Consider the following 16,173-nt stretch of genomic DNA (forward strand, 5'->3'; position numbering starts at 1 on the left):
CTGCTGGGATGACAAGGATCCAGTTACATAAGCCATGACCACTGCCTTCCTGCATTGGCAGAAAACTGGGGTCGCACTCAGAGCCAGGCCCTGTAATGTGGGACATAGGTGTCCCGAGTGGCAGTTTAACCGCTAAGCCACAGTTTCCTCGTTCTTTCCCTGACACTGGGGTAAATAATTTGCCACAAGCCCCTCCCCTCCCCTCTCTGCCCAGGAAAGAAGTACACTCAGTGCGCCCCGTCCTGCCATGCCGAGCAGGGCTGGGGATGGCAGCGCAGTCACTGAGGCAGGCGTGGGCAGCAGGTGGGCTGCAGAGTGAGGCCTTCAGCCTTCAGCTCTTCTGGGAGCTGTTGGAAGTAGTCCCCCAGGTCCAACCCCAGGGGCTTCCCCGGGGCACGATGTCCATGCCGCCTCAGGGCGGCAGCGTACCCAGCCGCGGGTCAGTGGGGGGTTGCCGGTGGGATGGTCGTTCCCCACCTGCTGGGAAATCCACAGCTGGGCAAGCCCGTATGTGCTGTTTTCATACTTCCCTGACACCGCAGTGCATTTTAAAACTGTCCCCCCTCTGTGGAAGCGGCTGTGCTTTCTGTTCTTAGCATACATCAAATAATGGGGCAGGGAGACCGACGAGCCCCACTGTGTGGGAGAGGAGCAGCATCTTGGTGCTGCTGGACGGGCTCACAACCAGGTCCTGTTTGGTGCCATGCATAATGCTTCTGGCCACTCTGCCACGCAGGAAGGAGTCCTGTCAGCCCACACGGGAAGGCGGGCAGCGCAGAGGTGCCATCCCAGCCGCGGCCGGACGGCACTGGAGCCGTTGGAGTGATGACAGTCTGTCTGCGTTCTGGGCACGTGGGAGACGTGCTCTGGAATCTGCTCGTCACCAGGCTGCGTGGTGGCAGGGCCGAGCAGGGCCTTGCTGGCATGGATAAGGCTGGCAAGTCACTTCATCCACTCGCTGTCTGTCACCATGGACCAATGTCACTGCTGTGACGCTCAGGGCTTGTCGCCTCTGGCATTTGCTGTCCCCGTGGGCCACAGTGTCACTGCCTTGACCCTCAGTGGTCCCACTGGTAAAGGATTCAGTGGCTTCTCATCACCAAGTGAGCAATGGCGGAAACCTGGCCTACAGCAGGGCTGCTTTTTTTTTTTTTTTTTTAAGATTTATTTTTTTATTTGAAAGACAGAGTTACAGAGAGGCAGAAGAGGGGTGGGAAGGGAGAGAGAGGTATTCATCTGCTGGTTCACTCCCCAAATGGCTGTAACGGCTGGAGCTGGGCCAGTCCTTAGCCAGGAGCCAGGAGCTTCTTCTGGGTCTCCCATGCATGTGCAGGGGCCCAAGGACTTGGGCCATCTTCTACTGCTTTCCCAGGCCATAGCAGAGAGCTGAATCAGACGTGGAGCAGCTGGGACTCAAACCGGTGCCCATATGGGATGCCGGCACTGCAGGCGGTGGCTTTACCTGCTATATCACAGCGCCGGCCCCAACAGTAGGGGCTTCTCACAGGTCATGTGATGTGTTCATTTGGAGCCAGCTGGTCACCCTGGAGTTCATGACCAAGTCTCCAAGCCTCAGTTTTGTCAGGATTCTACCCTGTCTCCCAGGGGCTCATGCTGGCCGTCCTCACCACCTGCACAAGTGGGCGTGGCCAGCAGACAGCACAGTGCTCCCAGATGGAAGCACTGGATGCCGCACGTGGGCTCCCAGAAGCCCACTGGATCCTCTGGTGACAGAGGCTCCACCTCCCAGCAGCTTAGCAAAGACCCACGTCAACCACAGGTCTCAGCACTGGCCATGCCACATGGACTTGTGCAAAGGGGCTGAGCACACCCTCTGTGCCAGATGCCCAGAGGAGAGAGCCAGGGCTGCTGATGCGCAGCCCCACTGACCACCACCATCAGCTCAGCCAGCTCACACAGCCCACCACGGAGAACCTTGACGGCCTGGGCTCTGCTTGTGCGTGCTCTGCTCATCCCACAGCAGTGCCGGGGAGCCGTGTTGTTAAAGGGTGAAGCCAGTGGGGCTTCAAGGTGGTCAAGGTGGTGACTCACCCCAGAAGGTGGACCTCAGCCCTGCCCACGCTCCTCCACCCTGCGTGACCTCCTCACTGCCCCTTCTGTGTATTAGACATTTGAGTGGAATCCTTCCGTTCCATCCCAGGGCCAGCCTAGGAGGGGACAGGTCCCAGTGCTGAATGCAGATGTGCCCACAGCAGACAACAGGCAGAGGGTGGGTCTGGCTGGTGCCCGGGGAAGGCTTTGTCATGGGGCCAGGTCACTGCTCTGCCTCTTAGGCAGGTCTGTGCTGGTGCTGGACCCTATAGCAGAGGAGGAGAAGGAAGAAAGACTGAAGTTACCAAACCATAGGGAGCGTGTGGGCGCTCTGCCTCCACCTGCTGGTCTGCAGAAGGCATGGCCCCCTAAACCCAACCTTGCTGCAGGCACCACGGATGACCACCCCCGCCCCTGGGATGGCTGTGGCACTGGCCCTGCCCTGTGCGAGTGGCTGGACCTGGACCTCTGTGTGTGTCACACTGGCTTGGCATGGCAGTAACCGCCTCTGTCGTGCAGAGCAGAGCCGTGTAAAAGGCTGCCGCTGTGAGTGCTGCACACAGCAAATTGCCCAGCAGGAGGGTGATGAGGACCAGCGGGGAACATGGAAAGGCACAGCAGCCTGCCCAGCTCTGGAACCTGGAAGGCGCCTTCCTGTCAGCATAGGGTCTGCCCAGACTGGCCCAGCCCTAGCCACAGGTGCCTGCTCTGTCCGGGCCAACAGCCTCATCCAGGGTCTGAGTGCCAAGGCGGCTGCCTTCTAACACAATGGGGACACAACAGGTGTCTGGTTCACACCGGCTCAGGATACCTCATGCATTCATTCAGCAGATACTGATTGAGCATCGACCCTGGGTCAGGTCCTGGGCCAGATGCTGGGGTGCTGCCTATGAGGGGAGGGCGCAGCATGTCTGGCCAGTGTGTTACATGATGCCCATGTCCCCAGAAAGCCCACAGGTGGGTGTCAGGTCCTCGAGGCCTTGGGTCTCGTGGGCTTGGCACAGCAGTCCTCATGAGTCAGGTGCCATCTGGGCAGGAACTGGAAGGCAGTGAAGGGGAGCCAGGGGCTGCCTGGAGACCGGGCCAGGAGTGACCTTCCACTTTGCCCATGCAGGTGGCCAACGTGGAGCTGTATTACAAAGCCCTGCAGTTCTACTTGGATTATAAGCCCCTGCTCATCAACGACCTGCTGGTGGTGCTGTCGCCCCGGCTGGACCACACACGCACCGTGGGTTTCTTTGCAAAGGTAAGAACCCCATGACCGGAGGAGAGTGCAGCAGGCCCCTAGAAACCGTTTCCAAATTGATCCCCAGCCAACTCGAGATTTACTGATCCGGGTTTCAGATACAGCTCTGCATTCCAGCCATAATGCCCTCAGATGGAGTTGGTGGCTGGTGACCAGTGGCCTTGCAGGCGGTGTGTAGTCCCCTGGTCCTGGGTGTCCGGATGTCCTGTGGCCCTGGAGCTGGCCCACCGCCTCTGCTCCTCCGTCGGTGTGTCTCGGGGGGATGGGCGTGGCTGAGCGCCCCCTTTCCTGACTCGGCAGGTGGGCCAGTTGCCCCTGGTGAAGCCTTACCTGCGATCAGTCCAGAGCCACAACAACAAGAGCGTGAATGAGGCGCTCAACCAGCTGCTGACTGAGGAGGAGGACTATCAGGTGTGGAGGCGGGGTCTGCTCGCCCACGGGAGAGGGGCCTGTGTGCAGCCTGGGCAGGGGCACCAGCTGATGCCCTCCTCCCTCCCAGGGCTTGAGGGCATCTATCGACGCTTACGACAACTTCGACAACATTGGCCTGGCCCAGCGGCTGGAGAAGCACCAGCTGATCGAGTTCCGGCGCATCGCTGCCTGTCTGTACAAGGGCAGCAACCGCTGGGCCCAGAGCGTGGAGCTCTGCAAGAAGGACCGCCTCTACAAGGTCGGTGGCCCCGCCTGCCGCCTGCTAGGCCCCCGGCCTGCCTCTCCTCCCAGGGCCTCCTGCAGGGGGAGGGGACCATTGTTGGAGCGTGGAGTGGGCTTGGGTTCAGTCAGGAGCACCTCGAAGGGTATTTAACTTGCAGGACCCTTCGGAGTCTCATGGAGCCGACTCTCCCAGCAGTTAGGTGGGGGTTCGCTCGACCCAGACACGGCAGCAGGGCTCTCTTCTCTGCCGCTGCTTTGCTTCCTGTCGAGATTTGGGGATTGAAACACCTACATTTAAATCACACTCAAAACACTTGTTTCAGCCAGTGAGGGGTGGCTTAGCACTGCTCTCAGCTGCGGATCTGGACACCTGCTGGTCAGGCTGGGCTGCCCAGGGAGGCTGCCAGACCCATCCTCTGCTAGGCATGCCCGTGTCCCAGTGGGGCAAGGCGGAATTGCACAAGAGGGCCCTTGGCAGTGGGGTGAGGCCACGTGCTCTCTGTGCCATGTGAGATCACGTGCTGTGCATACTAGATGAGGTCATGATGTACTGTGTGTGCCATGCAGTGTCAACGTGCTGCAGGTACTGTGTGAGGTCATGGCGTGCTGTGTGACGTCACTGAGCGGTGTGGTATGGTGTGCTGTGTGACGTCATTGTGTGTGGTGTGGTATCATAGTATGCTGTGTGACATCATGATGTGCTGTGTGACGTCATGGTGTGCTATGTGATGTTGTAGTATGCTGTGTGGTGTCATGATGTGCTGTGTGAGTTCATGTGAGTTCACGGTGTGCTGTGTGAGGTCATGTGCTCTGTGAGGCCATGTGTTCTGTGAGGTCATGTGCTCTGTGACTTCATGGTGTGCATGTGAGGTCATGATGTGCCATGTAGAGTCATGATTGCTGTGTGGCTCAGCTGCACCCAAGGGCTCTGTGTCCCAGGAGACCCTGGAAGCTCCCAGCAGGTAGTAAGCTTGGCCTGAGGGTCTCACTCCTTAGAGCTGTCCTGGGGCGTTCCTGAGCGTCTTCCCAGGGCATGGGTAGGGGCTCACTCCCATGGCACCTGGGCTGCAGCTCCAGCCCCGTTGAAGCCGTTGATCCCTCATTGGTGAGCCTGCCCCCAGCTTGTCACCTGCAGTGTTTCGGATTGTTCGTGACGTCTCCCAGCCTTTAGTGATAGCGCTCATGGTCCTTCCTGCAGGCCAACCAGGTCCGTGCAGAGGGGACCGAGAGGAAACGCTGCCTAAGCTCTTGAGGCCAAACAGCAGGGGCCCCGGCCGGCTGATCACAGCCACTCTGTCCTGTTCACGTGGTGCCAGCCTCATCACCGGGCAGTGATGAGTGAGCAGTGGTGTGAGTTCTGCCGGGGCTGGCCTCTTCCAGCCAGCGCGGAAGGGAACACAAGCAGGACAGAGCCACAGGGGGAAAGTGGCTAAGCACCTCCCCCTAGGTCAGTGGTTCCCAGCCTACGGCAACATGGAGCCCCTGGGGACGGTTGGCTGTCACTGACCTGGAGTACGGTGCTGCTGCGTGCAGGAGGAGGGGGCTGGGGATGTTGTTCAGGAGCCCCAGTGCGCCCTGGTCCCCCACGTGTGTCAGCACCTCCTTGCTGGAGGGGCCTGCCCTGGAGCAGAGCTCAAGCCAGGAGTCCTCCTGGGAGAAGGTGGCCAGGTCAGCGACTCATGCAAGAAGCGACAGGAAGAAGTGTCTCCAGACGGCTGAAATTGCGCTTGGAGAAGGACGGGGTCTGCCATGGCAGCTGAGAGAGCACTGGGGTGGGGTCAGCCTGGCCATGTGTACACTGTGCACGAGGCACGAGACAAGGGACCGTGAGGGCCGTGAGTGGCGAGGGCCGGGTGGGTGCCAGGGTGGAGGCGCAGGCCATGGTCAGAGGAGAGGGACGAGGAGGAGGCTGAGGGCTGTCTGAGGTAACGGGGGGTCATGGGATAGATGCAGGCTGGCTCCAGGTGGAGGTGCAGGACGCTGAGGGAGAGCTCCCCTGGGCGGCTGGTGTGGGTGTGGGGAGTCCTCTCGGAAGCTGCCAGCAAGCAGTGGGACTCGGGTCCTGAGCACAAAAGCTCTGGGAGACCCAAGACAGGCAGATAGATGCCCACTTCCAGGTGGGCTGAAGAGAAGTCGGTCCAGGGTGGGCCTGCTGGGCGGAGGACACACGGGAGACGACCGCTGCGAGCATGGGGCTGCCCCTGCAGCTCTCCCTTGAGTCTGTGCTGACTGTGGCCACAAAAAAGCATCCAGATGTGCTTTGCTAGAGACAGGGCGGGGACAAACCAGGACTTGGCCACGAGGTGCGGGTGTTCTCTCCTGGGAGCTGGCGCACAGGGTATGTTTGGTGTCCCCAGAGCAGACCTCAGAGGCTTGTGTTGGTGGGCGTGTGGGGCGAGGACCGCTCCGCCCCCCGGGCTTGTCCCTCGAGAGCACACAGCACGGTCAGTGGGCAGATTGTCTCGGGCTCCATCTCAAGGTCTCAGCGTCCCCATCGGTGGAAACATGTGGCAGAGGGCTGTGCTGGAGGCTGGCGAGCATGCCCAGCCGGCAGGAGAAAGCACACTGTGTCTTAGGGCCGGTCACCACGCGGGGGTCATTGAGCAGATTTCTAGGTATGAAAGTGGCAGTGAGGAGTCTGAAGGCTGCAGTGCTGAACAAGCCAGTCACTGTCTCAAGCACCAGCTGCACCCCTCGTCACTACTGCACACTGAGCCGAGGGCCTGGGCCCCCTTTGGTGGCCTGCACCTCCCTCCCTGTGGACACTGGCCCCAGGGCAGAGCCCTCGCCCCATCGCCAGGCACATGCACTAGGCATGCCACCTCGGACAGGTTCCGCAGAGCCCCAGAGGCCCAGGCTTGGTCCCCGCTCACAGCCCCTGGAGGGCAGAGTTTCAGAAGCAGCGAGGGCTGCCCTCGCCACCCTGCAGGCTCCAGGCCTCACTGCCTGCTTGCCGAGGCCATGCCGCTGAGCATCCGTCTTGGCCACAGGATGCCATGCAGCACGCAGCAGAGTCGCGAGACGCCGAGCTGGCCACAAAGCTGCTGCAGTGGTTCCTGGAGGAAGGCAGGCGGGAGTGCTTTGCAGCCTCCCTCTTCACCTGCTACGACCTGCTGCACCCGGACGTGGTGCTGGAGCTGGCCTGGAGGCACAACCTCATGGACTTCGCCATGCCCTACTTCATCCAGGTGATGAGGGAGTACCTGAGCAAGGTAAGTCCTGGCCGCAGCCCCTCCGACACCGGCCCGTGTGGCCCAGCCCGCCCTCCACCCCGTCCCTCAGGGGACAGCCTCTCCCCACCCAGCACCAGCATCCTGTAGAGACTCACGGGGGTACTGAGTAGAACCGAGTACTTCCCACCCCTCACCAGCAGCTCTGCAGGCTCCATGAGGAACGTGACAGGTGCTGGCTGCCACGTCGGCTTCCCGTGGCACCTCCAGCACACAGCCCCCTGGGCAAGGCTGTCTCACCTGCCCAGCTAGCAGCGTTGGGGGTACAGCAGCTGGCAAACCTCTTGGTGGTAACCCTACTGCCGAGCACTTCGTAGGCAGTAAGTGCACACACCGAGTCCTTTCCACAGCTGTGGGCACTGACTGCACACCCTGCTGAGTGGCGCCGTCTGCAGGGGTGGAAGCCCTCGGAGTGAATTGTGTGGGACCCAGCTCTACTGTCCAGAGGCCTGTCTGGCCCATTTGGTTTCTGTTTTCTTTTTTTTTTTTTTTTAAGATTTATTTATTTATTTGAAAGGCAGAGTTACAGAGAGGCAGAGCCAGAGAGAGAGAGAGAGGTCTTCCATCCGCTGGCTAACTCCCCAAATAGCTGCAACAGCTGGAGCCAGGCCGACCTAAAGCCAGGAGCCAGGAGTTTCTTCGAGGTCTCGCATGCGGGTGCAGGGGCCCAAGTACTTGGGTCATCTTCCACTGCTTTCCCAGGCCATAGCAGAGAGCTGGATCAGAAGTAGAGCAGTCAGGACTCAAACAGGCACCCATATGGGATGCCAGCACTGCAGGCTACGACTTTACCTGCTATGCCACAGTGCCAGCCCCCCCATTTGGTTTCCAACACTGTGGAAGAGGCACCCGCTTGCCCAGCCACCTGTGCACCAGGTAGGCACACCATAGCCTTTGTGCTAAGGCTACTTGCCATTGTGTGAAGGCAGGAGGAGCCTCCCAGTTTAGCATGGAGTACAGGAAGGAGTAGGAAGGGGAGGCCAGCGCCACCAGCTTTGCCCTGGTGCCACCTGGCCCAGCCTTTGGGGAGCTGCTCAGCCCGTGGCAAGGGCCATCTCGGAAGCTGTTTAGGGCAGTCCTGCTGCTGCAGGGGTGTGGCCCAGGCCTGTCTGCACAGCAGGGTGAGTGTGAGGGGACGATGGCATCTCTGGCCATGCAGACCTGAGCTGCACAAGCTGCCAGGGTCCTTGGTTCCTCAGCCCACTAGACCGCAGCTCCCCGAAGGAGGTGTTGGTGCCCTGTGCAGTCCCCCTGGGACTGCTGTCCCAGTGAGCTCTTATCCATCCTCGGGCCTCTTGACCTGAATGCGGTCTCCTCAGAGGCTGTGCGGAAAGAAGGGAGTGTGGCTGGAAGCTCCTCCTGGCAGCAGAGGCCGTGGGTTAGCACGGGAGGACCCTGGGCCCGCTCGGACCTCCGCGAGGTTACTGCCGCAGGGGTCGGCACGCTCATGGCTGATGGCGCTGGTCAGTACTGTGAGCACACAGGTAACCCGGCGTCAGCTCAGGGGCTCCAGAAACCTCCACTAGCACCCTAGGACGCGGTGGCTACCGTGGCACCTGCCCTCCTGTTCTTGCCTGTTGGAGCAGGAAGGGGGCAGGAGGAGGAGGGGCCAGTGGGGGAGTGTGGGCTGGTTCTCAGCTGAAGCTGGGGTCTTGCAGGCTTGACATAGCAGACCTGTGGGGATGAGGGACCCAGACAGGACGGCATCCCTTGTGGAAGCAGCTGCCTTGGTGCTCTGGGTGAGGGAGCATGCGGGCCCAGCTTACACTTGGTTGTGGGAGTCAGCAAGCTGCAGGCAGAGAGGCCAGACCACAGGCTCCTCCTCCTCGGCCCTGGCCCGTGGCTGGCGAGGCACCTGGCCTGAGCGCACAGGGGCATGTCACTGTCCTTAAGTCCTCGGTGCTCGTCTGGAAGAATCCTGTACTCACAGTTGCTGGCAGCCTCGCTAGTACCATGCTGACTGCCTCCATCAGGTCCCCTGCCCACTCAGTGGGCACTGCAGGAGCAGCCATGGGGGCAGCACTGGTAGCAATGGTGTCTGTCTGGAGGAGTCCCCCAGGAGCCAGGCCACACTGGCAGCCTGTAGCCACCAACCACTGCATCAGCGCACCGTGGGGGCCCAGTGCCCACTGGGAGAGCGGGGCTGGGTCAGCAGCTGGGGCTTCACCTCAGCCTGGTTTGTGTGCTGGGGTGCGGAGCAGGCCGTTCGGCATTTGTCCCCCAGGCACGTGCTTAGCGCCGACTCTCCCGGAGCTCTGTGTCCTGGCCGCCCATCCTGCGCTCACCTGGAGGCCCGGATTGGCACTCGGTCAGGTGGGCAGTGAGCGTGCTCCCGCCTCTCTTGCAGGTGGACAAACTGGATGCCTGGGACAGTCTGCGCAAGCAAGAGGAGCGCATGGTGGAGCCCGCCCCGCTTGTGCTGGGTAGGTGGGGGGGTGGGCCTTCAGAGGCTGATGGGGACAGGTGGGTGGGGGCTGCCGGCCGCCACGTGGGAGGGCAGTGTGTCCAGGAACATGGCACCGCCTCTGTCCTCCCGGCTCCGAGGTGGAGGTACTGCCAGCCGCACCTGCTGGCGCTGCTGCCATGTCCCTCCCTGCCTGCCTGGGCAGCATAAGTCACTGGCTTGTGCTGGGGCCCAGCTGGGATGGCGGGCCGAGGTGCAAACTAGAGAGGCCTTGGGTCCTGAGCTCGCTGGCTGGCTGCGGGGCTCACAAGGCCCAAGGGTGTGGTGTGAGCACTGCTGGGCCCGTCTCCTGCCAGTGTGGCCACCCCCATTAATGATGATCTGGTTTTTTTAGATTTTGATGGGCATGAATGAGACCCAGCTGATTGAGCTATGTAAGTGTCCCGTATGGGGACAGGCTTGCCCGCTCGCCTGGCCGGCCTCTGGCTGGCCCCACAGTGGCTCCGTCGCCTCCAGGCACCTGCTCTGCCCACGCCTCCCCCTGGGTGATGAGGGCTGCCGCGTGGACGCTGCTCATTGAGCTTCTCCTCTGCAGGCCAGCAGCTGATGCTGACGGCAGGCCCCGCGGCCTCTCCTGCCCCCGCCAGCTTCCCCTATGGATACGCTGCCGCTCCCGCCTTCTCCCAGCCTCCCGTGTACGGCTTCAGCGTGTAGCCAGTCGCACGTCGTTAACCTCTTCCAGGAGTGTCGCTCGGAAGCACAGAGGACCCCGATGGGGGGCAGGGACACCTGGACATTATTTATTTTTGTTGAGGCGCATCTAGGAGCCCAGGGGAGGCCAGGGCAGACTCCTGAGCGGCAGGCCAGCCAGCCCTGAGGCTCCGGACCTCTGCCTGCAGGCCCTCGGGCTGGAGCCCGGCACCCCCAGGGAGCTTCCTGGAGCCTGAGGGCGAGGCGCCCCCTTCACCGCCCCCTGCAGGCCGCTGTGCAGACCCATAAGGACACTCGGGTGGAGATCGCAGGCCTCGCCACAGGGCTCTGGGCCTCCTGCCCGTCATGAATATTAAAGCCGCTTTATTAAGGCAAAAGCTTCTCCGCTTGGTGCTGGTGCGGGCGGGAGGGGCTGGGGCCAACCGCACGGGCCTGGCAGCCTAGGACCTCCCCGGGGACGGGGCACCTGCGTCTGCCCGAGAAAGCAGCCGGCGCCACGTGCGGTGCTCTCTGCCCGCAGCCAGTGTCCCGAGGCAGCGGCGGGGCTGGCTCCACGTGTCTGGGGCAAGGCCTGCCGCTCCCGCCTCCGGGGATCCCGCGGCGCACGGCAGGGGCGCGGACTCCCGAGCAGCAGCTCCCAGCGCCGGCCTTGGCCTGGCGCCCGGGCGCGCTCTGGAAGCTGCACCTTGACCTCCAGCTCGCGCCGGGCGCAGCTCCGCCCCCGGGGGCCCCGCCCGGGTTCCCCATTGGCTGTGCTTCGGTCTCCGCCCGGACGCCTGCCGCGGCGCGCCCCGCCCCAGCCTCAGTTTCCCAGCCGGCGCGGGGCGGGGCGGGGGCGGGGCCCAGCTCGGACCACGCCGGGCGGAGCTCGGGAGCTGACGCGGCCGCCCCGCCCCCAGGACCCTAACCGGCCGCCGCCAGCGCCTGCACCGCCAGCACCGCGGACCGAGCGCCCGGTGCAAGCAGCTCGGACCCGAGGCCGGCCCCGGGCGCCCCGCCTCCCGCGCGCCATGGCCGCTCCACCACCCCGCGCTCTGGCGGCCGCCGCGCCCGCGTCCGGGAAGGCCAAACTGACGCACCCGGGGAAGGCTATCCTGGCAGGTGGGCCCCGCCGGGCCGCGGACCCCCGCCCCGCCGCCCGCTTCCGGGTGGGCCCGGGACGGCGAGGCTCCGCCCCACTTCCGGGCCGGGCCGGCGGGTGGGGTGGGGGGGCCGGGGGCGCGGCCGGGATCCCCCATCCCGCGAGCGGGACAACGGGGCGGGGGCGCGGGGACTCAGCCCGGCGTCCTCGCGGCACCGGACAAAGTGCGGGGCGGGGGTCTCAGGACGCGGGTGCCCGTCCCGGCAGGCGGCCTGGCGGGCGGCATCGAAATCTGCATCACGTTCCCCACCGAGTACGTGAAGACGCAGCTGCAGCTGGACGAGCGCTCGCACCCGCCGCGGTACCGCGGCATCGGTGAGGAGGGGGCGGCCGGGCGCCCGGGGGCGGGGCTGGGGGCGGCGGCCGGGCCTGACCCCCGCCCCGCCCCCGCAGGGGACTGCGTGCGGCAGACGGTCCGCAGCCATGGCGTCCTGGGCCTGTACCGCGGCCTCAGCTCCCTGCTCTACGGCTCCATCCCCAAGGCAGCCGTCAGGTGAGGCGGGCCCGGCGCGGGGCGAGGGGCTCGGGATGGGCCCGGCCGCGCTCACCCCGCGCCCCCCGCCACTCCCAGGTTCGGCACGTTCGAGTTCCTGAGCAACCACATGCGGGACGCGCAGGGCCGGCTGGACAGCACGCGCGGGCTGCTGTGCGGCCTGGGCGCCGGCGTGGCCGAGGCCGTGGTGGTCGTGTGCCCCATGGAGACCATCAAGGTGGGGGAGGGGCCCGGCGGGGGGCGGGGGCGGGGCGGGGGCGGCCGGCAGCCACGTCCTCGGCTTCCCTCTCTCGCAGGTGAAGTTCATCCATGACCAGACCTCCCCCAACCCCAAGTACAGGGGGTTCTTCCACGGGGTCAGGGAGATCGTGCGGGAACAAGGTGAGCCCGGGGCCCCAGGCACGGGCACGCGCTCCCAGCAGCAGACCCCCCCGTCCCAGGTGGGGGACTGACGCCAGGGCTCGCTTGACCCAGGGCTGAAGGGGACGTACCAGGGCCTCACGGCCACCGTGCTGAAGCAGGGCTCCAACCAGGCCATCCGCTTCTTCGTCATGACGTCCCTGCGCAACTGGTACCGAGGTGCGCGCCCCCAGCCCTCAGCGCGGCCTCCCTTCTCCTTCCGGGCACCCCCTCCGCCACCACCTGACCGCGCGCGCCCTGCCCCCACCCCTGGCCAGGCGACAACCCCAACAAGCCCATGAACCCACTCATCACGGGGGTCTTCGGCGCCATCGCGGGAGCCGCCAGTGTCTTCGGGAACACGCCGCTGGACGTGATCAAGACCCGGATGCAGGTGGGGGCGGGGGTGGGGCGGGAAGGAGGTGGGGCTACGCGCCCCCCACCCAAGGCTGGCTGCTGAGCCTCTGGCTGGTGTCTGGCAGGGCCTGGAGGCGCACAAGTACCGCAACACGTGGGACTGCGGCCTGCAGATCCTGAGAAAGGAGGGACTCAAGGCGTGAGTGGGAGGGCAGGGCTGCCCAGCCCCTGCCCCCGCGGCCCCCTCCCCCACCGCCCTGCACTCAGGCGGCCCCGCCCCTCTCGCAGGTTCTACAAGGGCACCGTCCCGCGCCTGGGCCGCGTGTGCCTGGACGTGGCCATCGTGTTCATCATCTACGACGAGGTGGTGAAGCTGCTCAACAAGGTGTGGAAGACGGACTAAGTCTGGGGCGGGGCGGGGGACTGAGCCCGGGGTCCCCCCGTGGGGGTGCTGCCCGCCCCCTCCGCCGATCCCAGTGCACTCGTGCCAAAAGGCCCCCCGCCCCGCGTCTGGTCTGTCCGTTGTGGCCGCCGTGTGTCCTCTGGTGCCATGTCACCCCCGTCGTGCACACATGTCCAGCATGGCCGTGGCTGGGTGTCCCTGTGCCCACTGTCTCCGTGCTTTGTCGTGAGCCTGTGCTTGTGTCCCGTGTCCCCGTGCCCCCGCTTCCTCCCCCCGGGGTGCCCGTGTGGCCTGGGTCCACGGTCCTTACAGCCATGGCCCGGTCCCAGTCCGGTGCCTTCCACCCTGGGCAGCAGGGGCACCCTGTCCCGGCCTACCACAGCTGCCTCCGGGCCTCGGCCTGGCCTCACCGCATTCCAGGGGCCACGTGCCCCCTGCTTCTCCCGCCATCGGCCTTAAGTGGCCCTCGGGCCCTCCGTCCGCCCGGGACAGGGTGGCACCCGCCACTCTCAGGACCACCCTGCCAAGGCAGAATAAACCGGATCCTGTCACAGCCCTCGCGTCTGTCTGTGGGGCGGGCCTCTGCAGGGGGCCAGCCCACCCCCCTCACCCACAGACACAGCCGTAGCAGAGTGGCGAGGGCAGCCAGGCAGTGGGCATGGTTGGTGGACAAGCCTGTGTCCAACCAGGGCTGGGCAGCTGGGGCCACAGGGTCCCCTTCCCCAGAGGCCTGGCCCCAGGCGAGCTCCTGCAGAAATGAGGTCTTGGCAGTGGCTTGGCAGCACTGGGGGTGGGGGTGGGGGCTGGGCAGAGAGGGGGGAGGGACCCAGGAGGCGGCACCCAGGACAGCGCCTGCCCCTGCCCCTGGTCCGTACTGAGAAAGGCCCCTCAGGCCCTCAGCTGGCAGCGGAATCCAGGAGATGGGCTGCCTGTGGGGAGGAGCTCACCGGGGCCTCTGTTTCCCTCAGGCCCCCAAGAAGCATTTCCTTGCTGCTTCCGGCATGAGCGCTGCCAGGCCAGCCCCTCCTCCCCCAAGCCATCAGGAGGGTGGCTGAGGTCCCCAGGCCTGGGTCCTTCCTCCCTGTAGCCCATGACCTACACGGAGGAGGTCACCCCCGGGCAGGACAGGACGGACTGGTGCTCCTGGCTGTGCAGGGGCAGAGGCACTGCGCCGGCCAAGTGCCCCGTGGGGAGAACTCTGCAGGCAGGCCCTGTGCCCACCCCATCCCGGGCACCACACGGGAAAGGTGACTGTGCTGTGGACCTCAGCGGCTGGCTGTGTGCTCCCAGTCTGCAGCAGCCCAGGCTACCAAGCCTGCCCGCAGGGACTGGCCCACCCTGTGCCCTCTCCTCCTCCTCCCCGCCAGACACCCCACACAAAGAGCCTCCCTGTCGCCTGAGCCCTGAACTTGAGAAATTTGCTGTGGGGGTGTTGGCAGCACCGGGCCCTGCCCCCCGCCCACCAGGCTGCAGAGTATGTGGGCACAGCGTGAGCCTCGGGCAGTTCACCCAGTTCATCAGAAAACGGCCACGAGCCACCTCGCTGGGTAGCAGGGATGAAAGGCTGTGATCTGTGAGGGACTCAGGACTACAGCTGGCAGAGGTCCGAGGGGGGGACAGACAGCTGGTTTACTCCCCCAAATGGCTGCAATGCTTAGGGCTGGGACAGGCTGAGGCCAAGAGTCCAGCTTCATCCGAGTCTCCCACATGGGTGCAGGGGCCCAAGCACGTGGGCCACCTTGTACTGCTTTCCCAGGCCATCAGCAGGGAGCTGGATGGGAAGAGGAGCAGCCGGGACTTGAATTGGCACCCATATGGGACGCCGGCACTGCAGGCGGTGACTTAACCTGGCACACAACACCGGCCCTAAGAGGGCTTTATTGTTGTTGTTTAAAATTTATTTGAAAAGCAGAGTGACAGAGAAGGGAAGAGAGATCTCGGGCTACACTCCCCATGGCCACAATTGGGCCAGGGGCCAGGAGCTGCATCCGGGTCTCCCACGTGGGTGCAGGGGCCCAAGTACAGTTCACAGAGCTACATTGCCCCTGGAACCTGTCATCTCCACCCCTGCCTCCCCAAGGAGGGGCAGGGTCTGCCACGTCCCAGAGTCCCCCTGGCCTTGGCCTTGGAGCACAGAGTGGACATCAAAGCCTGGGCTGCTCCACAGGTCACCTCCAACTTCTTGGATCAGGCAGAGGGCCTGCAGGAAGCCCGGATGCATTTAACCAAGGCCTGGAAGCCTGCAGTGAAGAGCTGGAGGCGGGAGACCAGAGCAGGCCAGGGTCACCAGGGCCACACTGCCTGCCCTGCAAGCAATGGGGTCCAAAGGGCAGAGACTTGGGCAGGTCTTGAAGTGAATCGACAGGCTCCACTTGCAGCCTGGTGCTCCACAGCCCCACCAACCATAGCCAGTGCCGAGAAGGCCAGGCGGTGGCTGGCCGTACGTACACACCAGAGCCTGGGTGAGCAGCCAGAAGTCTCTGCCAGAGACTCAAGCCGGTGACCCTCACCGACTGCCCAGGAGAGGCAAGGGCAAGGGAGGACTTGGCCCACAGCAGCCCGCCGCCCGCCAGCCCCCACCCGCGTGCCCTAGGCTTGCTGTGTCCCTGTCAAAGCCAGGAGTGGCAGGCAGAGCTGTGTCCAGAAAAAGCCAGAAGCTCCTGAGTGCGCCCGTCTCCCAGGGAGTGGAAGGCGGAAGAGCCATTACTTGCCTCACTAGCTTCTTTATCTCCATGGATCAGAGTCCCTGGACAGGGGCACAGGTTGGGGGGGGGTGTCTGAGGAGGTGGGGACAGACCCCGACCCTCCCTCCAACGTGGCCCTTCCTTAGCACGCTGCTGTCACGTTTGTCTCCCGTGCCTGCACGGCCACACCCGCCAACCACCCACGTCATCCGACCTGGGATGGGAGGTCCCACCTGGCCACCTGGGGGGGGGGGGCGCCTCCTGACGCGACCTCTGTTCCCAAGATCCGCTCTAGAACGTCCCGTGGCGGCGGCGGCGGCGGCGGCGGCCAGCATGACAGTTCCCGGAGCCCTGGGCGGTCTGCAGGCGCCGACCGGGACGGGGCCCGCTCCACACCGG

At 64.4% G+C, this 16,173-nt stretch overlaps 2 protein-coding genes across 4 annotated transcripts in view; both read left to right on the forward strand.

The window, feature by feature from the left end:
- CLTCL1 (clathrin heavy chain like 1) overlaps nucleotides 1–10,663 on the forward strand; it is a 112,964-nt gene extending 102,301 nt beyond the window's left edge. For 2 of the 3 annotated variants that reach the window (XM_062182078.1, XM_062182080.1), the window contains 6 exons: nucleotides 3,167–3,298; nucleotides 3,599–3,709; nucleotides 3,798–3,968; nucleotides 6,943–7,164; nucleotides 9,530–9,605; nucleotides 10,182–10,663. In XM_062182078.1, coding sequence (XP_062038062.1) covers nucleotides 3,167–3,298; nucleotides 3,599–3,709; nucleotides 3,798–3,968; nucleotides 6,943–7,164; nucleotides 9,530–9,605; nucleotides 10,182–10,300 — 831 coding nt within the window. In that variant the 3' untranslated portion in view covers nucleotides 10,301–10,663. Of the gene's footprint in view, nucleotides 1–3,166; nucleotides 3,299–3,598; nucleotides 3,710–3,797; nucleotides 3,969–6,942; nucleotides 7,165–9,529; nucleotides 9,606–9,980; nucleotides 10,021–10,181 lie in introns of all 3 variants that reach the window. The other variant, XM_062182079.1, reaches the window with a different exon arrangement.
- A 570-nt stretch (nucleotides 10,664–11,233) lies between these two features.
- SLC25A1 (solute carrier family 25 member 1) lies at nucleotides 11,234–13,643 on the forward strand. Its single transcript, XM_062181989.1, has 9 exons — nucleotides 11,234–11,398; nucleotides 11,646–11,753; nucleotides 11,832–11,931; nucleotides 12,010–12,148; nucleotides 12,228–12,312; nucleotides 12,406–12,510; nucleotides 12,609–12,724; nucleotides 12,813–12,886; nucleotides 12,976–13,643. The coding sequence occupies exons 1-9, from the start codon at nucleotides 11,308–11,310 to the stop codon at nucleotides 13,088–13,090; spliced, it is 933 nt and encodes a 310-aa protein (XP_062037973.1). The 5' UTR covers nucleotides 11,234–11,307; the 3' UTR covers nucleotides 13,091–13,643.
- The last annotated feature ends 2,530 nt before the right edge of the window (nucleotides 13,644–16,173 follow it).

Source organism: Lepus europaeus, chromosome 23 (genome assembly GCF_033115175.1).
Source record: "Lepus europaeus isolate LE1 chromosome 23, mLepTim1.pri, whole genome shotgun sequence".
Classification (NCBI taxonomy): domain Eukaryota; kingdom Metazoa; phylum Chordata; class Mammalia; order Lagomorpha; family Leporidae; genus Lepus; species Lepus europaeus.